Source organism: Penicillium brevicompactum (assembly GCF_028827555.1).
Source record: "Penicillium brevicompactum strain IBT 35665 chromosome Unknown utg000006l_segment0_segment0, whole genome shotgun sequence".
In the NCBI taxonomy this organism is placed as follows: domain Eukaryota; kingdom Fungi; phylum Ascomycota; class Eurotiomycetes; order Eurotiales; family Aspergillaceae; genus Penicillium; species Penicillium brevicompactum.
This window is the reverse complement of record NW_026623209.1, coordinates 6,329,479-6,351,019: the sequence shown is the minus strand read 5'-3', so window position 1 is coordinate 6,351,019 and position 21,541 is coordinate 6,329,479. Positions and strand designations below refer to the sequence as shown.

General features: G+C 51.3%; 10 protein-coding genes across 10 annotated transcripts; 6 read left to right on the top strand and 4 right to left on the bottom strand.

Annotated features, from left to right (window-relative positions):
- Positions 1-2,303: 2,303 nt before the first annotated feature.
- N7506_010630 (uncharacterized protein) lies at positions 2,304-3,080 on the bottom strand (the record flags this gene model as incomplete). Its single annotated transcript, XM_056959923.1, has 2 exons — positions 2,304-2,797; positions 2,852-3,080. The coding sequence occupies 2 exons, from the start codon at positions 3,078-3,080 to the stop codon at positions 2,304-2,306; spliced, it is 723 nt and encodes a 240-aa protein (XP_056809313.1).
- Positions 3,081-4,091: 1,011 nt separating this feature from the next.
- zrfB (low-affinity Zn(2+) transporter ZRT2) lies at positions 4,092-5,147 on the top strand (the record flags this gene model as incomplete). Its single annotated transcript, XM_056959922.1, has 1 exon — positions 4,092-5,147. The coding sequence occupies one exon, from the start codon at positions 4,092-4,094 to the stop codon at positions 5,145-5,147; it is 1,056 nt and encodes a 351-aa protein (XP_056809312.1).
- Positions 5,148-5,665: 518 nt separating this feature from the next.
- On the top strand, positions 5,666-7,426 carry N7506_010628 (uncharacterized protein; the record flags this gene model as incomplete). Its single annotated transcript, XM_056959921.1, has 5 exons — positions 5,666-5,919; positions 5,971-6,087; positions 6,137-6,288; positions 6,340-6,708; positions 6,753-7,426. 5 exons carry the CDS (start codon positions 5,666-5,668, stop codon positions 7,424-7,426), a joined length of 1,566 nt encoding a protein of 521 aa, XP_056809311.1.
- Positions 7,427-7,722: 296 nt separating this feature from the next.
- On the top strand, positions 7,723-8,177 carry fkbp3 (peptidylprolyl isomerase family protein FPR2; the record flags this gene model as incomplete). The annotated part of the gene is made up of 2 exons (XM_056959920.1): positions 7,723-7,952; positions 8,012-8,177. 2 exons carry the CDS (start codon positions 7,723-7,725, stop codon positions 8,175-8,177), a joined length of 396 nt encoding a protein of 131 aa, XP_056809310.1.
- A 185-nt stretch (positions 8,178-8,362) lies between these two features.
- Positions 8,363-9,414, bottom strand: N7506_010626 (cytochrome b5-like heme/steroid binding domain-containing protein; the record flags this gene model as incomplete). The annotated part of the gene is made up of 2 exons (XM_056959919.1): positions 8,363-8,611; positions 8,650-9,414. 2 exons carry the CDS (start codon positions 9,412-9,414, stop codon positions 8,363-8,365), a joined length of 1,014 nt encoding a protein of 337 aa, XP_056809309.1.
- A 556-nt stretch (positions 9,415-9,970) lies between these two features.
- N7506_010625 (PP2C family serine/threonine-protein phosphatase) lies at positions 9,971-11,165 on the top strand (the record flags this gene model as incomplete). The annotated part of the gene is made up of 5 exons (XM_056959918.1): positions 9,971-10,069; positions 10,128-10,237; positions 10,289-10,583; positions 10,640-10,742; positions 10,816-11,165. 5 exons carry the CDS (start codon positions 9,971-9,973, stop codon positions 11,163-11,165), a joined length of 957 nt encoding a protein of 318 aa, XP_056809308.1.
- A 1,053-nt stretch (positions 11,166-12,218) lies between these two features.
- Positions 12,219-13,172, top strand: N7506_010624 (acetamidase/formamidase family protein; the record flags this gene model as incomplete). The annotated part of the gene is made up of 1 exon (XM_056959917.1): positions 12,219-13,172. The coding sequence occupies one exon, from the start codon at positions 12,219-12,221 to the stop codon at positions 13,170-13,172; it is 954 nt and encodes a 317-aa protein (XP_056809307.1).
- Positions 13,173-16,014: 2,842 nt separating this feature from the next.
- Positions 16,015-18,218, bottom strand: N7506_010623 (uncharacterized protein; the record flags this gene model as incomplete). Its single annotated transcript, XM_056959916.1, has 4 exons — positions 16,015-16,731; positions 16,783-17,269; positions 17,317-17,386; positions 17,444-18,218. The coding sequence occupies 4 exons, from the start codon at positions 18,216-18,218 to the stop codon at positions 16,015-16,017; spliced, it is 2,049 nt and encodes a 682-aa protein (XP_056809306.1).
- Positions 18,219-18,313: 95 nt separating this feature from the next.
- On the bottom strand, positions 18,314-19,295 carry N7506_010622 (uncharacterized protein; the record flags this gene model as incomplete). Its single annotated transcript, XM_056959915.1, has 2 exons — positions 18,314-18,491; positions 18,799-19,295. 2 exons carry the CDS (start codon positions 19,293-19,295, stop codon positions 18,314-18,316), a joined length of 675 nt encoding a protein of 224 aa, XP_056809305.1.
- Positions 19,296-19,760: 465 nt separating this feature from the next.
- On the top strand, positions 19,761-21,406 carry nop12 (rRNA-processing protein NOP12; the record flags this gene model as incomplete). Its single annotated transcript, XM_056959914.1, has 2 exons — positions 19,761-19,871; positions 19,925-21,406. The coding sequence occupies 2 exons, from the start codon at positions 19,761-19,763 to the stop codon at positions 21,404-21,406; spliced, it is 1,593 nt and encodes a 530-aa protein (XP_056809304.1).
- Positions 21,407-21,541: the final 135 nt, after the last annotated feature.

Here is a 21,541-nt window from a genome sequence, read left to right as displayed (position 1 = left end):
GGCCTGCAAGTCCAAAATTTGAGCACAGCCGATGAACGCTATTACTGGGGCTGACGGGTCCCTGGCTTAGGGTCGCCTGCAGAGGACTGTGCATTGCACATCACTATGAAAGCATGCAAGACAAAATATCCTTGATGGATCCCGTATGCAACCTGCCCCTCTATGATAATTGGCTATGATTTGATTTGAGTAGAAGGGGGATGATTCGATTTTCATCACTGTATCCCCAGTGGCTGCACATCACTGAAATCACAGATCTACTCGCCCGAGTGTACTCCGTGCTGGACCTGTACCCGCACCTGTGTACACGTACTTCTACTGTACTTAGGAGTACATTTTGTACGGAGTGGATGTGGCGTGAATTGCGTGCTTCTAAGCTTGTGGGTAGCGGTTACTCGATGGAAGTGGTCTGCCCATGTGAACCCTCTTTACTACCGTACAATCTGCATGAAGAATAGCATCGGCGCGGATGGTTTTGTCCTTCCCCGGATATTATCTAGCAATATACATAATGCAATGGTTTGTTACATTGAAAAAAAATCTGCGCTCGGCTGCAATCAGGCAAGATAAACTAAGATAGTCCATTCCTTTTACACATTAGTAAAAGTAAAGTAGTCACCAGGTACTCTGTATACTTTCCAAGGTTCCCTATGTGGCAACCCGAGTACTTCGTACTCCGTACTCCAGGGCTCGTACACTCCGGCATGTATACCCCGTACCCAGTACCGGGATATGCAAAGCGGGACACTGGAAGAAGCAGGTAAGACCAATTACTAATGCGATGATAAGGTCCCGGGGAACAAACGTCCCAAATTGACTAGAAGAGCTAAAGTAACTAAACTGCCTAAATTGACTTCCCGGCTTACCGTGTTCCAGCGATGCGAGAAAGTGTATGCAAGTGTGGGGTCGGTGGCAAATGCGACCACACGGGTGTACCTGAACTAAGGTCGGGGGAACCGAGAAAGGGGAAAGAAAATAAAAAAGTGGGAAACGGAAGAAGTGGCGAAAAAACGAGGAGGAACGGGGGCACACATGGCAAGAAAACTCTACCACCGACTAGCAGACCGCAAAGTTCAATAAAGTCGCCCTTTTGGGTAAAGTAGCAGAGCTCTTCCCCACTTGGATGCGCTCCATCTCACCGTTCCGCACCGTTGGAAACCTATGTTGAAGCCGTGGAGTGAAAAATGTCGGAGATTTTGAATGCCCTATTTCTCAACAGATCGGGATTGGCTGCGAATCGGCTTTTTTTTTGAGTTGCTCGCTTAGCACAGGTGTGCCCGGCCAAGGAATGATATCCAGTATGACATCACATTTTGAGTCTGATCTCAAACATGCAGCTGGTGTACGGAGTACGGAGTGCACACGCTCCGTAAGGTGGGCAAAAGGTGGAAGGTGAAGATGATCAGCGGGTTGTCTTCCCACAGTTCCTCTCCCAAACCCAGCTTGTTGGGATTGAGAACAGGCTCCATTGAGAAATTATCGACTGTCACGGGACGAGGAGAGACCGGCTGTTTCAAGTTGGGCTCCACTTGTCAATCTTCTAGTTTGCCTTCTGGAAGTTGCGGGCCGAGGTTGGGAGACCAAACCACATGGGGCCTGTTCAGCTTGGGTGGAATCGCAATGTCTCCGAGAAAATCCAAATGTGTCAGTTATGACATTAAGCTAGGATGGTGCGATGTCGCAGGACGTCGTGAATGCGACCGAGACACGCAAACCGAATTCTTACGTAGTCGATGATTATGGCATGTCTTGATATGCAAACAATCGAGCTAACGCAGGCGCCCGGGGTCCTGTGGCTGTGATTTCCGTCTCAGCCGCTCTGACAACCTGTCACCGTCCCTGAAGAGGTCATCTGGGGCGGAGTATGACAGCCCGCCACTTGCGTAACCGACGAGCTGACCACAGCATTGCATCCAGTGCCAGACCTGTAGCGGCCCGTTAGTGGGAAGATGCTGCGACCCCCCTCAGAAACATCCCTGGAGACTAGGTTCCCCCCTCATGTCACGCGGGACATGAGGGGTCCGAGTTGAACGAGGTGAGGAGATGCAACATGGTCTCTGGGTAGTGCATCTGCGACACCAACGAACGAAACACAAGCATAGCCTTTGCATGGGGTTGAAACACTACATAACACCACCGGGTGTCGAGATGTGTTACAGAATGCCCTGATCAGACCACGGCTGTCCTCCAGTCGAGTTTGAGAAAGCTTGACCACCGATAAGATCCTTGTCAGCCACACCACGGAACTTCACCGGGGGCCCGCTGTCACCTGTCACTGGCATGGTGAGCTGCGCAAAGGGACCTTAATCATCTACGGATGCCTGGGCTTGAGTTGATATCCATTCCTCCATCAAAGGTTGCCGGGGAGTTTCAGCTGTTGCAGCACTTGACTTGGCTTTACCCCCTTTGCGCGTGACCAAGAGACACAAAACCCATCCACAGATATTGAAACTTTCGTAGTGGGTGCTGAATCGAAGCTTCTTCTCATCAGTGCCCGTGTCCTCCTCAAGCTGAACTCCGCCGGCCTTGAGTTTAGACTTCCTCTTCGGCCGTGCGCTGGCTGGTGCTTCATCGCCGGTAGATTCGGGGATGTCGTGTAATCCTTCCGGCTCACTATCACTCTCAATCATGATTTCATCGTTGGTAGAGCCTGTCGGATTCTCTGTATCATCTCCTGGCCCGGACACCGAGTCCGGATTTTTATCCTGCGTCCCATGCCCGTGGAATGTCTTGTTTCGCGTAAGGATGGAATGGCGGGTGCGAGATTCGCGGAGGAAAATGGCTACTTCGAAGTCGTCTGGACAACGCATCAGCTTGCTATACATGTAACCGGGTAGCATATGATATTAACCTTCGGCAATAACATCCTTCACTGGTTTACTCTTTTTGCGAGAGAAGAGTCGCTGGTTTTCTTCACGCAATTTGGGCAGAACCAAGGGTTGGATGGCCGCGATGACGCGGGGAAGAACTGGATCGCGAGGATTCAAGAGCCATCGTGAATCAGAGGGAGCATCCAGGTAGATACGGCACTCTAGTACCGAGTATTTGCTGATGCGAAGGTATCGTCGAATAGGAGCCATGGTGTTCAAATAGGTGTAAGCTTGTCTGGCCAAGCTTCCGATGACCTCAACAAATCGCCAAGCCTTTTTTTGCCGCCGATCGTCTGATTGGTGATCGAGACGCAGGACCCCAGGGGCATGCTTTGCTTTGTTGAAGGTCTTCCCCTCAGCCCTACCTTCAGCAATGTGGTCTTTCCCTTGTTCATCACTGACGACAACATGGAAACAGACACAGGGCGACATTCACAGAGACCAACAAACACTCTGCAAAGATGATATCTCTACACGTGACTTTATGGCCGCAATGGGAACGGGCGACCCGTCCACAAGGTCCTCACACGCCAACCGAAAAAGTACCGGGTACTCCCAGCCACACCACAAATTGTATTGGTTGGGAGGTACCCAGTACTAGTTGACGTCTTCGACTGCCCCCAAGGTCCCCTCCCCGCCAAATTCGCCGTCTCAAATTTTTGATTTTGATTTTGAGCGTCTTTGAACATTCTTTATATCCAGATCGGAATCTATATTCTTATCCCGGAAGATTCTGAAGGCTTCTTTGGTTCATTCTGGAAAGTCTGAACATCCATCTGGAAGGCTTGCGCTCTGTACGATCAACGGTACTACTCTCGTCCGTTGTACGCGCGCGACCCAAAGCGAGAGCTTTTCCTCTTTTTACGACACTTTGGTCCAATCGTGTTGCAGAAGCATCACAGAGTCCGAACATTGTCAGGGCCTCCTGGTAATTTTCTGCGCGTTCATCCCGACTAACGCACCTCGCCTAACATCGAGGACCTTGCGGATTGCGGTCAAACCAGCCTTGCACACCAGGCCCGTTTGACAGTTTGAGACCACAATCATTCTTGCGATCTCTTCAATCATCCTAATTGGTGGACTTGCATGATCTATCTTTTGATCTATCTTTTCCTCCGAATTTTCCACTATTCCCCACGCAATTTCTTTCCATCCCACCTCTCCGCTTCTTTTATACCTCTTGTGCCACTTTAAATAAACGCCATGAGCACCATGAACACCATGGACGCCTCATCTGTCCTCTTCAAGCGTGCCGACCCATGTGACTCTGGTAATGAGTTCGACGGCCGTATGGGCCTGCGTATCTCCTCCATCTTTGTGATCATGGTCGGCTCCATGTTCGGCGCTCTTTTCCCGGTCTTTGCGCGGCGGTTCAGCAAGGGTGGTGGTTTCCCCAAGTGGGCCTTCTTTGTCGCCAAGTACTTCGGATCTGGCGTGATTATCGCTACCGCCTTTATTCACCTGTTGGCTCCGGCCGAAGAGGCTCTGACCAATGAATGCCTGACCGGCCCCATCACCGAATACAGTTGGGTCGAGGGCATCATTCTGATGACCATTGTGGTCTTGTTCTTCGTGGAATTGATGGTTATGCGCTTCTCTAGCTTCGGCCAAGGCCATGTCCACGACGAGGAGGGTCACACCCACACTCCTTTGGATGATCATTCATCCGTTGGCAACGAGACCAATGAACCAAAGCATCTAATGCCGGGCGAAGATCACCTTGGCCACTCGCGTGAACACCACGATAACGATGACACCGAAAACGACAAAGAAGCTATTGAGGACTATACTGCCCAACTGACCTCCATCTTCATCCTGGAATTTGGTATAATCTTCCACTCCGTGTTCATCGGTCTCACTCTTGCCGTGTCGGGAGCCGAATTCACCACTCTCTATATTGTTCTCGTCTTCCACCAAACTTTTGAGGGTCTGGGTCTAGGCTCCCGTCTTGCTACCGTTCCTTGGCCGAAATCCAAGAGAAACACACCATACTTCCTTGGCTTCGCTTTTGGAATCTCGACTCCGATTGCCATCGCTATCGGTCTGGGTGTTCGCAACAGCTACCCGCCTGAGGGACGCACCACCTTGATCGTCAACGGTGTCTTCGACTCAATCTCTGCCGGCATCCTCATCTACACTGCCCTCGTCGAGCTTATGGCGCACGAGTTCATGTTCAGCCAGTCCATGCGCCAGGCGCCCATCCGTGACGTTCTGATCGCATTTTTCCTTCTCTGTGCCGGTGCTGCCCTCATGGCGGTGCTCGGTAAGTGGGCCTAATGGCCTAAGGGTGTGCAAACCAAGCAACCCGTGGGAGGAAGCACCTTAACGCATTATGACTCTGCCTTTTTCATCCAAAAATTCTTCTGTTACATATTGATCACATTTTTTCTGCATCTGTGATACCCGGATCGGAGAGACCACTTCAATCACATGTCGGCGTTTTGTTTAGCGGAATTCGATATCAATGGACATATTACCATGAGTATTTACCTTGCAACCATGGCTCATCTCTAAAACAGTAGCAGTGTGAACCTTTCGTTCTACCCACGTGTCAAGCGCACCAAGTATACCAGGCAGATATCTGCAGCCACCCATGGTTAAGCTCGAAAGCCCATTAGCTTAATTCTTAGTTGACGCTTAGCCATTTTCTACTTAACCACTTCTTTCTGGCAGGGATTCCCCGCTTCAGCCCTGTGACTGTACTCCCGTACAACACGCTGAAATCAAAACAGCGGTCACACCCTTCCCCTCTCTTGCTTTCCCCCATCACCCTTGCCTTCGGGAAAAAGCTGGTCATGGCTTCCTCTCGCGATTTGACCGCACTGCCTCAGTGTGAATCATCCAAAAATATTGGTGTCACTAATGTTAGCCAAGTCGACCTTGATGCTGCTTCCGCGTCAAAGAAACGACAGAGTCTCTCGGACCTGTTCACTATCGTGAGCGCACCCACCCTTTCACCTTCGAGTACCTTGGCTGACCACAAAACACCAATAGTTCGCCAGTGGTTTTGCTCTGATCAGCGATGGATATCAAAACAATTTAATGTCAGGTGACTTGTGTCGCTCTCTTGTCCTTTGGCTAACGTAAAGTCTACATATAGGACCATGACCAATGTCCTCCTCAAGAAGGAATACCCCAAGGAGTACACCACGACCGTGAGCACACGCGTTTCCAACGCTCTGCTCGTAGGCGAGGTCATTGGGCAGGTGGTCATTGGGTAAGCGCTCATTCAGAACCGAGTTAGGGCTACGTGCTAACGATACCAGATTGACATGCGATTACCTGGGTCGTAAGACCGCCATCGTATTTACGACCCTCATGATTGTCATCGGAGGAATCCTCGCGACAGCCTCTCATGGCGTCACGATCAATGGCATGTTCTGGATGATGACGGTCGCGCGTGGTGTTGTCGGATTCGGTAAGGCATCTGTCAATAGAAGTAGAGAAGCATGCTAATTCTTACCGCCAGGTGCCGGCGGCGAGTATCCTGCCTCTTCGACTTCTGCTTCAGAAGCTGCCAATGATCTAGTTCCCAAGCACCGCGGCCCGGCATTCATCATGGTGACTAACTTCCCTCTCTCATTCGGTGGACCCTTCGCAGTATCGATCTTCCTGATCGTGCTTATGGCGTGCCATCAATCCCACTACAGCACCGTGTGGCGTGTTTGCTTTGGGATAGGATGCATCTGGCCGCTGACGGTGTTTTACTTCCGGATCCGCATGCTGAATTCGGTGCTTTACCGGCGCGGAGCTATCAAACGACGTGTACCTTACATGCTTGTACTACGGTACTACTGGCGATCGCTGATAGGTACATGTGGAGCATGGTTCCTATATGGTATGTAGGCCCCCATTCAAAGGTGAACACGCTGACTAGCTTAGACTTCGTGACCTTCCCCAACGGTGTTTTCTCAGGAACCATCATCTCCTCTGTTGTGCACAACGGTACGATCCGATCAACAGGCGAATGGCAACTCCTACTAGGAGCCATCGCACTTCCAGGAGTCTTTCTCGGGGCCATACTCTGTGACCGGGTTGGCCGCAAGCCTATCATGATGATTGGATTCAGCGGGTATCTCATCTTCGGGCTGATAATCGGCTGTGCATACGAGCAGATCACGAAGATAGTCCCACTTTTCATTGTATTCTACGGGCTGATGCAGAGCTCCGGTAATTTTGGGCCTGGGAACATGCTCGGACTGCTTTCTTCAGAGTCGTATGCTACCGGTGTGCGCGGGACTTGCTACGGTCTTTCGGCGGCGGTTGGGAAGGCTGGCGCTGCCATTGGTACACAGGCGTTCCAACCCATTAAGAACAACCTGGGTAACAGGTGGACCTTCATCATCGCCGCTATTTGCGGTGTGGTTGGGATCCTTGTGACGTGGGTGTTCGTGCCAGATCTGTCGGGCGAGGATTTGAGACATCGGGATGAGAATTTCCGTGCTTACCTGGTCTCTAAGGGTTGGGACGGTACTATGGGTGAGGATGATTTGCAGGCTTTTGCCGATCAAGGAATTGGATCTGGCATTGACGGGGCGAAGACCGAGGCCTCGTGAAACGGATTTCGGGGCTTTGGATAACCCTGATTCCCGACATCGGATATTCATGATAACTTGAGGGCGGATGGGTGAATTGAGCTTTAATTGCTTCCTTGGGTATCCATTAAGGAACCCACTTAATGATAATGAATAATGCTTCTTCGAAAAGAAGCAATTACGTAGTGAATCAAGTAGTAGTCCAGCAGCAGGTACGGAGTAGACGTTAAAAGCACAGACCAACGTTAAAGTCGGGGGGAATCTTAGAATCTCCGCTCCATCTGTCCACTTCTCAACAACACCCCATCCATACCACAATGCGTCTCACCTCCATCCTCGTAGCCACCCTCGGCTCCCTCGCCGCCGCCGCCGACCTCGGCATCGAAGTCACCAAGTCCGTCGAGTGCGACCGCAAGACCGTCAAGGGCGACGGAGTCTCCATGCACTACCGCGGTACCTTGCAGTCCGACGGCTCCGAGTTCGACTCCAGCTACAAGCGCCATGCACCCCTGACTTTCAAGCTTGGAACTGGTCGGGTCATTAAGGGGTAAGTTTGGAAGCTGCGACACAGACAAATTGCGCAATTGAAGCTAATGCGATCGGCAGATGGGACCAAGGCTTGTTGGACATGTGCATTGGCGAGAAGCGCACTCTGACTATTCCCCCTGAGTTCGGATACGGTAGCCGTGGTGTTGGACCTATTCCCGGTGGCGCGACTCTGGTCTTCGAGACTGAGTTGGTTGCTATTGAGGGAGTGAAGGATGAGCTCTGAAGAAGTAAACAAAACGTTATCAAATTCAGTTTCGCGTACGATTGTTTGAGGTCACGTTTCGATTATGCAGCTATCTACTCCTTGTAAAGGAGGAGGGTATCTCGTATATATACAGTAAGTGTACACAATATGCAAACAGAAAAGGCATTTACAGGGGACCTTGGGTGAAATGTCATGCGTCAAGGTTAGTCCATGTCGTCCAAGGCATTCTTAGCCTGTATGTCATTCTCCGAGACCAAAATCCCGATAAGACACTCTCCAAGGATCCCATCCCAGTTCACCCACGGGTGGATCTCCATGAACAACTGCCCGGAGTCTTTGCCTGCGCCTCGGAGGAGCTCGCCCTTTCCACCGGGGTGATAGGGGGCGTAAGGCGAGATGTTGTAAACCTTGCCATTGTAGGAAGTCCAAGCATCCCGGCCCTTGCGACCGTGCTGTTCTCGCAGCATTGACGGGGTAACCCGCAATAGACCCGGGGAAGACCCTTGCCACGGAGTTGGTTGTTGGGGTTTGAAGCCAACGCTGCCCAGTCAAGTGGCGAATATCCTGGCTCCAGGACCACTCTCTTGCTGGCCTTCTTGAGGGTGACTGGTGTCGGGGCAAGGGTACTGTTGGCTTGGCGAGTGCCGGACATCGGTGGACCACGTTGGGAGGCGGCAGCGGATGGGGGTGGGAGGAGAGAGGATCCACCGAGGCGCGGTGGTTGTAGTCTAGGGTCTCGGTTTGGTTGCGGTGTCGGTCGGGGGATCGAGGGAGGGGGCATTAGGCTTGAGGAGCTGGTGGTCGCTGGACGAGGTGGAACTGATTGCTTTGGCGGTGGAGGGGCCATGGAGGATGGTGCCTGTGATGAAGGCTTGGGCACTCCATTGCTGCTGTCCTTCAGTACCGACTGGGCCTTTGTGTCAATTGTCGGCTGTGGTATGGAGGGCATCGTGGCGGGTTGTGATGTCCCGCTTTCGTCCTCAAGGCTGAACTCAGGAACCGCAAGGACGGGGCGCGGGGCGCTTGAAGCTGACGCCTTGGGCGTACTTTGGCTGTCCTCCTCTGAGGTTACTGGTGGGCTCGGGGTCCTTTGACTATGCTCCTGTACAGGTGTATCCGACGTAGCGGCGAGGGGCGTCTCGGGCTTGGGCTCCGGAGGGGCGAAAGAACGCGGCTCGGCCCAGCTTCGGGGAGGGTATCGGTAGAAGAAATAAACCGTCGTTGCGATCGCTATACCTGCTCCTACCCAACCCATTCCGAGTAATAACGAACAATAAGCAGTAAGTGAAGGTACAAGTCAGGGAAGAAGGTCACGATTAGAATTATGATCTTGCAGATTCGCAGAGGCGGGATGGCCCGTGCGCTAATTGATAGCGCGATCTATAAATGTTCAGGGGAACGATCCAATACATGTACTCCGTACGGAGTACTCTGTACGAGTATATCCTTGAATTGACATTTTATTTGAACCAGTATGCTTGTAATGGAAAGTATGTCGTGGGGCTGTATGTATCGAATATCGAAAACGCTGCTGTTTGAGAATCAGGCAAATGACTACAGCCACTGAAAACAAAATGGTTCGGATACTACCACTAAGATGTCTGGTGAAGGAATCAGCTCCGGGGAAAGCAAGCAACAGCCAATCAAAAGCTGGAGCTAGGTGGAACATCAGTTAGTGAGAAGCTGTTGATGATGTCAAATTACCATCATGATCCAGCGGCAGTGCAGGTGTTTTCAAACACTTTGACCAAATGGTACAGTTGAACGTCTCTGTGCGTTGGCTGTACATATCTGTTGTGAATTGAAGCAGTATGGTGCTGGCCCACAGAGCTCTGAGGGACAAATTCTTCAAGGACAGAGTCGTGTCTCCCACTGATGCCGCAACCCTTTTTGGCGCCGGGGCTGGCCAGGTGAGTGTCAGGGTCGGGTCATGCATAGTTGTGATACTGATCAAGACCCGGGAACTAGGCCCAAGGAGGAAGACAATATCAAGAAGATCGATGTACAGTGATCGCCCCAGAGCAATTTCCTTCCAAGACGAAGGAAAAGATCGCATTTTTTGCGATTTATGACGGACAGTAAGAAAGGAAATCAAGAGATTGATGAACCAGACTGACGCATACACTCAGTGGCTCAGAACTGGTCTCTGATCATGTTCACCAGACTCTGCACCACATCATCGCACATCGTCCCGAGTTCGAACGAGAAGATTGGGCAGGGGCCATCAAAGCGGCGCTGGCAGAGGAAGACCAGATGCTCCTGGATCGGTTCAAGAATGAAACAGCCGAACCAGCGATATCGGGATCAACGGTGGCAGTATGTTGCATCAATCTGACTCAGGGGGAGCTGGTGGCCTCCAATCTGGGCGACTCGCATGTCATTCTGGCTGAGCGCGACCCGAAAACCGAGCACCCGTATCACGTTGTACGCATCACTCCTTCCAATGAGAAGGGTTCGATGGCTGATTCCAAGCCCCCTAGAGACGTCTCACAGAGGCTCACAAGCCCGAGGTGCCCAGCGAAAAGGCGCGCATAGAGGAAGCGGGTGGAGAAGTGATCAATCGCAGTGGCACTCACCGTCTAGGTATGAGCCGAGAGCCAAGAAGCACCTGGGCAAACCATGGGCACTCCCAAGGCCGACGCTAACCCACGGACAGGATCGTTGAATATGTCTCGAGCGGTGGGCGACCTGCAGTACAAAAACCCCGTGAACACGTTGGCGGAGCAGTCGGTGCAGTCGGAATCACGGGGGAACTTCCTATCCAATGATCCGTATACTTCCCGGCGGACACTCCACACGGACCGCCGATACTTACTTTTGGTGGTATCCGACGGAGTTACCGATCGAGTGGATGATGCCAACCTGGTCAAGCACGTGATGAAATTGTCGATGCGGGGGAAGCCAGCCAGTGAGATTGCACAGGAGATTGCCACCAATAGTGCGAGTCGACCTCAGAGTGATAATGCCTCTTGTATTGTTGCGATGATCGACGGACGGGAATCATGATGTGATTTGGAAGATATACTATAAAAAAAAGGGGGTCAAGAGTTAAAAAGGTCAAAAGTCAAGTATACATAGTGTAGTGTTCTAGTGCTCGGGAAGGGACTAAGGGACTACGGAGTAAAGTACAGCACAGTGTACTAAAAGTAGAGTAGCTCCACCGAAAATGTTATGCAGCTGTGCCACTCACAACCACCCAACGGTTCGCCCCTTGCCCGATCGGGAAGGTGGTGTTGGTTACGAATCTTCGTATAGTGGCTTTTGCCATTCCCTTCCCGGATTCTGTTCAACTTTTGGTTGCCAATCGATGTCCTTTCTTCACTGAGCACGTGAACTTTGGTGAACTTTGGTTTTGGAGAGTCGGCTTTTCCTCTCAGTACCTAACTAGGTACCTAGGTAATGCTGGATGCTCACGTAATCATATTCCAAGGCCCCGGGGTTATGCCGAAATGATAGATTTAAACGGAGTATATCTATAGATCTAACTCTGTCCATTTGCATATAAAACATTAGCTTCTTTGAGATATAGTTCCAAAGGTTATAATTCTTCTAGTACAACCTTGGAAGTACGTCAGAGTGTGAAACTGTCGGCTTTTCCGTAAAAAGCCCCGCCTAAGAAGATATCTGGAAAAATACCAATCGAGCAGGCGGATAATCATCGCTCTCTCAACCAACCAGATGCTCCAATGCCAATCGCCTTACTCCAACCCCCAGAGGCTCCCAGGGGGGCTCTTCTAATGGTCCAATATGCTGGAAATCTGTCAGTCTCCATTAGGCAGGCGACTGTGGTTTCGGAGTGGAGCAAAAAAAAAAGAAAAGAAGCATAAGATCCGGCCCTAGCCACCTTCCAGAACGGTCAACCCTGAAGAGGATCGGATTCAATACAAAAAATCCCCTGTGTCATCCCAACCTTCCACAGACTTGATTTTTCCTCTTGAAATAGCATTTGATTCTCTCTCTCTCTTTTTTTACGGATTTATTTATTTGCTGCCTTCAGCTCTCGATTTCCCATCTCCAATGAGTCTCACAGAAACTCGACCTCCAACTCAATCAACCAACATGGCCTCAAAAGGATGGAGCAATTTTCACGTGGGAAGAGAATGTAGCCACCAGAAGTGGGCGCGACGCAACACCCCCAAGTTCACAGTCTCGTCCGGCGAGACGGTCTCATTCGACGCCATCGACAGTAGCAATGGCCAACTCGACACCTCATCCAACGCCGCCGCCATCAAGGCCCTGGACCTCAACCTCGCCAACCCTGTCTTCGGCCCGATTTACATGAACGATGCCCAGCCAGGTGATGTCCTCAAAGTCGAGGTCCTCGACCTCGAGGTCGCCGACTGGGGCTGGTCCGCCATCATCCCGGGCTTTGGTCTGCTGGCAGACGAATTCCCAGAGCCCGAGCTCAAGATCTGGGAACTGAACCGTGAAGCAGGCTTCGCTCAGTTCAAGAACATGCGTATCCCCCTCCGCCCCTTCCTGGGATGCATGGGTCTCGCCCCAGCCAGCGACGAAGAGCTCTCGACCGTCCCGCCCACCAACGCAGGTGGTAACATGGACTGCCGCGAACTGAGCGTCGGCTCCATCGTCTACCTCCCCGTCCAGACCGCCGGTGCACTGTTCAGCTGTGGCGACGGCCACGCTGCCCAGGGCCACGGCGAGGTCTGCGGTACCGCCATCGAAACCCCGATCCGGGCCACCCTCCGCTTCGAACTCGTCAAGAACCAGCCGTGGATGACAGCTCCTCAGTTCCAGACTCCGCCCCGCGCCCAGATTCCCAACCCCTTGCCTGACCTGGGTACCTACGGTGCTCTGGGTGTTGCTCCCGACTTGTACGAGGCTACGCGGAGTGCTACTCGGAACTTGATCGAATGGCTTGTGCAGACGAAGGGTCTTACTCGCAGTGAGGCATACATCCTTTCCAGTGTTGCTGGAGACCTGCAGATTGCCGAGGTGGTCAACGTGCCCAACTTCGAGGTGGCCATGACTCTGCCACTGGGCATCTTCTCTTGATCTGTTACTAGTATTTTTCTTTTTTCTTTCTTTCTTCTTTTTCTTTGGATATGAATCGGTGATTTGGAGGACATATGATGGCGTGATACCCCTCTGAGAAATAGCCATTGGCTTTTGTGATCGGTTCGATTGGACATATACTGGTGTGGGAAGGTGTTGCATCTCTGAAATAAGCGTTAAACAAAGCGAGCATTATATCTATATAATCCAATACACATTTCCTTTTTTTTTCTTTTTAATGACGATATTCCTTGGTCGATAAAGCGCCAAAAGAATATGCCATCTTCAACCCACGAAGAGTTTGAATGCGTATGCCTACATTGAGTCACCAAGACCCGTGGACGGCATAGGAGAATTGAGTGGAATGAGACACAGGGTCCATCAGTCTGGAATGATCGATCTTCCAGAGCCCTGGATGGTGTCCGAACTCCGCCACACAATTGTGCGTCCCTGACAACCCTGTCCCACTTTTGCCCCCTTATATCAAGATAGGCAGGTCGCAGTTGTTGTATGATGACCATGGGCCAGACTCTGGATCCACCAGCCGGTGAAAATCTCAGAGAAACCACGTATAATCAATACTCGAATGTGCATCCCACAGGAACGGAACCTGGTTCCCTATATAAGAATTGAAACAATTGATGAGAATTTAGAAAGCAAGTGTTGTAGCCCTGGAGAAAAACAACCACCTTGAGTCACCGAAACAAGATCCCACCTCGAACCTAATCACATGTGGCTTTCTACTTGTATCTGCCTTTGAGTAACATGGAAAAACCTTGGAGAAAAAACCGAGATTTCGTTTAGATGAGGTTACACCGCGGAGAAGTCAGCACATCATCTGGAGAATTCAAAATGTTTGCGTATCCGTCGTACTCGGTAGCATTTCGCCAAGCTAGCAGATCAACCATTTTGGGCCCTAAAGTACCTGCATCGTGCGTTAAAGTTAATGAAGCGACTCGTCACGAGCACTGGGAATATCACACCTGCAAATCTTAGGTTGGACTGTTCGTCTAGCATGGTTCCGACCTGCCTGAATAGGCGATCCGATATGCTTGCATAAGTATTACTCATTTGTATACGGAGTAGTTGAGTATCATTTTGACCCGTGTCACTGTCACTGCTTAACAGCGGCTGAAGATTCAACCACCTGCCATTCCGGGTAATTTTCTGGTGGGTTTCGAGAACCGGGTCAGGCCAGGGGGGGCTTGTACGCAGACCGGGGACGGCAGAGGGGACTTGGACTCACCGATGACAATGCAAGGTAAACACACAGAGAAATGTGACTGTACTAAATGAGCATTGAAATCCACACAAATGGCCTTCCGGGCCCTCAACAGGACCCCAAGATGCTGGCAGTTGGGTACTGGTACATGTCTCTCCACCTGCAGCCAGCTGTGTCCCGGTGAGGGGGCCAGCATAAGTACTGTATCGTGTACATGTGCTATGCAAGGACGATAATCTTGGAAACTATGGTGCAGATCGGACTCTGGACCGTTCATTACTCGGCACTTGTCACCCAAGATTCCATTCTGCAGCGATCTAATGAATATCCACGGATTTACTAGTTTCTAAGTTTCAAAGCTAAACGAGAAGCCGTTCATTAAACTAGATCGAGTGAAGCCTCTGCTCTTTTTAGCTATTGGTTTATCATTGATTTCATAAAAAGACATCCATGGATCGAACACGGCAGTTAGATCTGACCTTGAACCTTGGAACACTGTGGCTTGTTCTACACACATGAGAACACCTGGTCTACACTTCCAACCTGTATTTAGTTTACCAATAGCCACGGAAAGAATCATCGCCTGTTAAAAAGCACGACTTTGACCAATGTGACAATCTTGAGACGTGTCAAAGTGTAGAGAAATCATAGCAATAACTACCATTGAATGTGCCTGATAGGAAGAAGTTGCTTTCCGCCAGTACTGCGTCAATCAGTAAGAAACTCACCTATCTCGTGTTTCCAAAATCTATCAAGGTTGGAAAGGGTGATTCCTTAAGAGTGCCAGTTTATTCGACTATCCTCGGTTTGCCGCAGTACTTTGGTGCCCGCGTACCAAACTCCCACCCCGAAGTCCTTGGATATCTTTCACCCTCATTGAGCATTCACTGATGGTTCCAATAATTTGTATTGGGCTATCGGCTGCTGAATTGACCCGCATGTTTCAGAGAATGCTATGTACATTACCATCGAGTTCCACCCCCCACTGGGTGCTACTTACAGGGTTGGTGCCTCGGTCTTTACGTGTGCGGGTTTCAAGGTTAATTGAACCTTGGAAGCACTGGAGACAAATAGTGGTCAAAGTCATTAGACAGGATGCATCGTATATGGATTTGGAGGTAAGGAATACATAGTATTTAACTACTCGGTAAGGTAGACTTGGATACCCATGAATATTGCTCCACCCCGAGGCCAGTGACCAAAAGCCTTGGAACAAATTTGAAAATCAAACCCAATTACTAGGACTTACACCATATTGAATGTCATTTTGAAGTAGATTCCTTTCCATTAACTCGAGTCGTCGAATCAAAAGTTTAAAGTAATGTAAACAGGGATATCCCAGGTCTGAACGCCACTGAAACAGAAAGACATGGTCCCAGACCGGTATTTGATTCATGCAACAAACACAGACACATACTACCGTTTCTCCTAGAGCTGGTGAACATAACAGTCAAAATACATTTGATGTTGTGGCAAGAGGATGGGAGAATGGTACAAAGCGGGGATTATCACAGAAGAAGAAAAGGCACATGATGCATGAAGGGGAATTTCCCTGGGTATTAAGGGGGCTGCGAGTAGACAGGGGAGGTCACGTTGGAGAAGAAAAACAAAAACATCGGACTATCGCGTTGACATGTGATTTGAGCCAGATCCTGTCGATATGCCCGACTGATGGGGGCGATAATGTACCGCGTCCACCGGTTTAGAGGAAAGTGATGGCGAAGGCTCCCGTTGGAGAGCCGATGAGGGCCGGAACAAGCCTTGTCGTGCGGGAGGCGGAGAGAAGAGGTGGGGGTGAGAGGGGACATCGGTAGTGGGAGGGCGGTGGTCGAGGGTATGAGTGAGATGCGGTTGTGATTTCCGCACATCCAAAGGCGATGAACTTAAGGATCGGAATCCGGATTTGCGATGATCGCCGTCATAATCTGGATTGCGGAAAGGTCCTTGTGCCTGGTGCCTGGGATCTTGCTCCAGGCCATACGGAGTGTTGTTTGCCGATGAGTTGGCGGCAGATGCGTTCTCGGGGATCGTTGAAGCGGATCCATTTGGCGCATTCACATCAACTACCCGCTTCTGAGCTGCCGGGGTGGTATAAGATGATGGCTGGGGCTGCTCAAACGGACGAGCTGGCGGCCGGTGCTGGTGAGAATGTTGCTGTTGATGGCTGTGTTGCTGTTGTTGGTGAATAGGATGCTGTGGATTTGCCCACGGAGTTTGTTCTAGGAAAGCTTCCTCCGCAGCGCTACGGAAGGGGTTGGAAGACATGGTCGACACGACAGGCCGGGGAGGCATCGCCGATGAATGCCGAGGGGCCGAGGCACGCGACTCGACGGCAATCTGGTTGATTGTCAGTATGTAGGCGGATGCAGTAGGGTGAGGGTAACTTACGCCCATCTTTTCAAGATCATCATCAAGTTCACTTGGACGTGCACCAAGGAGAGAAGGTGCAGCGGGGAAGCCAACGTATTTGGCAACACCGGCCATGATTGAAACTTCATGATTGTATGCAGCCTGATGTGCAATCTGCTGGGAGCGACGAGTTGGGAAGGCAATGATGTGGTGTGGGCTGAGTTCGTCTGTCTTGAATCGATCATGCTGAATTGCATAGAACTGCTTGCTGATCGCAGACGAATGCCGCTCACGCACATCTCGAACACGCTGGAAATACGTGCTGTGTGCCTGCGAGCGCTCTGCGAGAGCTTTGTTCATTAGAGACTTCATGCGGTATCGATACAAGTTTTCCTCGTATTTGATCTTGGCGTCTCGGTGACGTTGCACACATTCAATCTGCCGCAGGTACTCGGGGTGTGTTGGATTCGGCCCAGTAAGCATCTCCATCTCACGGTTGAGCTTTGAGATCCGCTCATCATAAATCCTGCGATTGTTAGCAAGGAATGTCGCAAGTCTGACGATACCACTCACTTGTCACGCAGAGCCGCAAACTCTTTCTCCAAAGTCGCCAGCGAATCCATAGCAGACATCTTCTTCACGGCTGCACAAATTGTTAGAGACCTGCGATGTTCAGGAGGCTCCATAAGACAATACTTACACTCTTCTTCAGCTCGAACAACCGTCTCGGCATCATCATGCTCGTCCCGTTCCGCTGGGTCATCGTCTATAGAAATCTCATTAGCAATGTCTTCTATCGTGGCCTCGACCCCGACCCCGACATCTGGTTGATCATCGGTATCATGGGCCATTGTTGACATCCACTCACCCTTTTTGCTCTTTTTGCCCTTGAGTGGCGGGGCGACTGGGGGATCCAGCTCCGGCGCATCATCCGCCGGGGTATCATCGTCGTTGATCGCCAATGTGTCATCGAGCGGCTCCGGCGACAGTGGGGTATCGTCGTCAATGGGGTCGCTGAGATCACTCTTGATCGAGCTCCGCCGCTTTTTGATGGGCTCCTCTTCGTCTCCCAGTTCGGTAGTGATTTCGTCGCCGATCTCAACGCGTTTTCGTTTCTTTCCAATGCTATCTGGAAGCTCGGAATCGCCAAGGTGTGGGATGTCGTCGGTCAATCCGTTGTTCTTCGAGGGTCGGCGTTTGCTTGGTGAATCATCTGCCATGAGTGTGTCGTCGTCGACATCATCCAACGTTGTAGATTGGTGAAGCTTGCTCGGACTTGGACCAGCACTGCCTGCACTCAACACGATGTCTCTTTTCCGAACGTTGTGCGGAGAATCTTCGATTCGCTCGGTTTCGGCCTCCGAATCATTCTCCATTGGCCTGTCCGATTTAATGGGATCTTCGAAGTCGGACGGCTCGTTGTCCGAGACGTCGTCAATCTCACTCAAGCTGCTTGACCGCCCATCGTCATCCATGAGCGGGTCATCGAGAAAAGGGTTCCGGTCACCATTGGAAATTGTGGATTCTGCCCCCGTTGGATGACCAACGGAGGCTTGTTCTCTGCTCTCAGCTACCTCCATTGACTGTGCCACAAAGCAGGAAGCTGGCGCAAGTGATGTAGGAAAGTGGGGAGGAATGATAAGCGTGTATTGGGTCGTTGATTGCTTGCGGCGAGGGTGAGACTCGCCGATGGCGTGGAGAGGGGGAAGAAGGTCACTGATCGACCAGTCGGAGTGACAATCGAAAGTCTGAACAGATCATGAAAAGATTAGCACAATTGCCATTTCAACTCAGCAAGATCAGTGAAAAATCAAGTTGGTGGGCAAAAAGTGGAGGGTGGGTGCAGAGGATGGGTGAGCGCCCCCAGAAGGCGGTGGTGCGGAGATTGATCATCGGACGCCCCAGAGTCGGCAACAATCGCTCAGCGTAGGGACCAGAAACCGCGCAAACCAAGTGCACCGTTATCTGTACCCCGAAGAGACAGGAATCCCTTCGTTTCTCACAAAAATGACCCAATAAAAGCAGGAAAGTGGTAGAAAACCTCTAGCGACGTACCGTTTCAACAATGCGCCGGGAGCGACGCCGGTAATGAGCACAGCTGCTCGCGACCGAGCACGATTCTCAAAACCACCACGTTCCTGTGACGCAGGTATTTGCTCAAATCCAAGCCCACGCGTATCGCCAGTGTTGTAAGCCTCAAGAAAAGCTTTCGGTCCGACGAATCCTGCGCAGACCGACTCTGGAGGGCGAGGGGAGATTGAGCTGGAAGCAGTCAAGACGGGGTACCGAGTCGCAGAGGGTCGGACGGCATAAAGAAGTATGCTGGGGTCGTAATCAATACTGGAGGAGTGATTTGGGATGGGAAGGCAAAGTGAAAGAGGGGGTTTCAGCAGACAAAAGCAGCAGATCGCTATGATGGGGTGCAGCAACAGAAGCGAGTGACGGGGTTCTGCCGCGTTCCCGGCGAGGGCGAACTCACCGCCCGAAGAAAAAAGCAAGTCACGTGGGGTTTCATCTGATCCCATCTGACGTAGCAGGAAGAAGAAAGCCATTGCATGCCACTACACTGGTATCATACAGCATACAGAAATATACTAGCACCAAGAGCTGCTCTACAAGCTGTATCATTTGGCTTCAGCGTGGTTGGATATGCTAAAGTGAGGTATACATCCAGTTATCGCCCAATCACGGGCAAATGATCTCCGTGCTGGAATAACGTCCGCTCAAATGCACTATAACCCCTATCGGCACAGCCAAAAGCCCAGGAACGGAAAAAAGCTGCACTGAAGATCCTTATGCATATTTACAGTGCCTACAGAAAGAGACATTGCCCGACGTTTGTTAGGAATTCGATCTACACCGCATTTGATTATATAATCACAGCTTCCCGCGCCAAGACCCGATAAGCAGAAATCTAAGAAAAAAAAAGTCGGAGCTATCAGAGGCGCAATTGCAACAAAGCCACGTCTTGACCCTTTAACTTAAGTCTATTGTCATAGGCTTTCTTTTATTCCACAATGGGTAAAAAGTCGAAGTCTTCCAAAACAGAGGAGAAGGCTAAGCCTTCGGGCTTTCCCTTCGGCGGCGCCTCTCTGGACCCAACATTGTCCTCCCTGTTCGCCTCAAGTGTAAGTTTATATTCGGTCTTTAATACTGTGGGCTTTGGTCTGATATCAAATAGGCTGGTCCTGTGCAAGCCCCCACAATCAAGTACGTCGAGCCCATCAGGAAGGCCAAGAAGGAGGAAGATGTCCCAGAGAAGGATGACGAGGAGTTGTCCTCAGGCGATGAAGTGATGAGCGATGCCGCAGACGAGAGTGCTGCAGAGGACTCGGAAGAGGATGCTGAGACTACCGAAACACAAAACCGCAAGCGTAAGCGCAGCGGCGCTGGCGAGGACGTTGAGGAGACATACATGCGTCGCATTGCAAAGGAAGAGAAGAGGGACGAAGAAAAGCGAAAGTCCGAGCATGCAAAGCGACAAAAGCAAATCGAAGGAAGCAGTGATGAAGAGGAGGAAGAGGAGGAGAAAGAAGGCGAGGATGAGGAAGAGGGCTCCGACAACGAATCCGGTTCTGAAGATAGCGACGAGGAAGAGAGCGCTCCCGCTCCAGTACACGAGAGTGTGGCCGGTACCACCACCACCGACGAAGTCGAAAAGTCCAACCGCACTGTTTTCCTGGGCAACGTCTCTACGGAAGCAATCCGCTCCAAGACCGCCAAAAAGACTCTGATGCGCCATCTGGCTTCCTTCTGTTCATCACTCCCCGAGTCTACCGGACCCCACAAGGTTGAATCCATCCGTTTCCGCTCTGTTGCTTTCGCCAGTGGTGGTGGTATTCCCAAACGCGCCTCTTTCGCGAAGCGCGAGATTCTCGACGATACCACGCCCAGCACTAATGCCTATGCCGTGTACTCCTCTCTGCAGGCCGCACGCAAGGCCCCCGCTGCGTTGAATGGATCCATTGTTCTGGACCGTCACTTGCGAGTGGATAGCCTTGCTCACCCTGCTGAGATTGACCACAAGCGGTGTGTCTTTGTTGGTAACTTGTCTTTCATCGATAATGAGACACCCGAAGAGGATGAGAAGACCGGCAAGAAGAAGAAGGCCCGCGCTCCTGCCGATATCGAGGAAGGTCTGTGGCGCATTTTCAACGCCCACACTGGTGGCAAGGACAAGAAGGCCATCAAGAAGAACGTCGAGTTTGTTCGTGTTATCCGTGACAGCACCACTCGTGTTGGTAAGGGATTCGCTTACGTCCAGTTCTACGATGGCAACGGCGTTGAAGAGTCGCTCCCTCTGAACGGCAAGAACTTCCCGCCCATGCTTCCTCGCAAGCTGCGTGTCACCCGTGCTCGCAAGGTGGCCAAGAAGCCCACTTCTTCTGGCCCTGATGCCAAGAAGTCCCGCGTGGACGAAGCCCAAAAGACCATGCAAGGCCGTGCCAATCGCCTGCTGGGCCGGGCTGGTGCCGCCAAGGTCAAGGCTGATGCCAACAGCACTATCGCCGGTAACTCCTTTGTGTTCGAGGGTCACCGCGCCACGGAAGGATCATCATCAATCAAAATGAAGCAAAAGAGTCGTGGCCAGAAGGCCAAGCGCACTTCCAGGAGCGCGAAGCGTGCGGCAGCATACAAGGCTGCCGGTGGCCGACGTGATTAGATTTGAAGCAGGTCACATTGTATCTTAAAATGGCGTTAGGAAGGGCATTTGAACATATTTTACGACGCTGATAAACTAGCTCCAACTAAATTGCTCCTCCCGAGGTTGTAGCCTTAAGGCCCCCCAGTGGTTGCC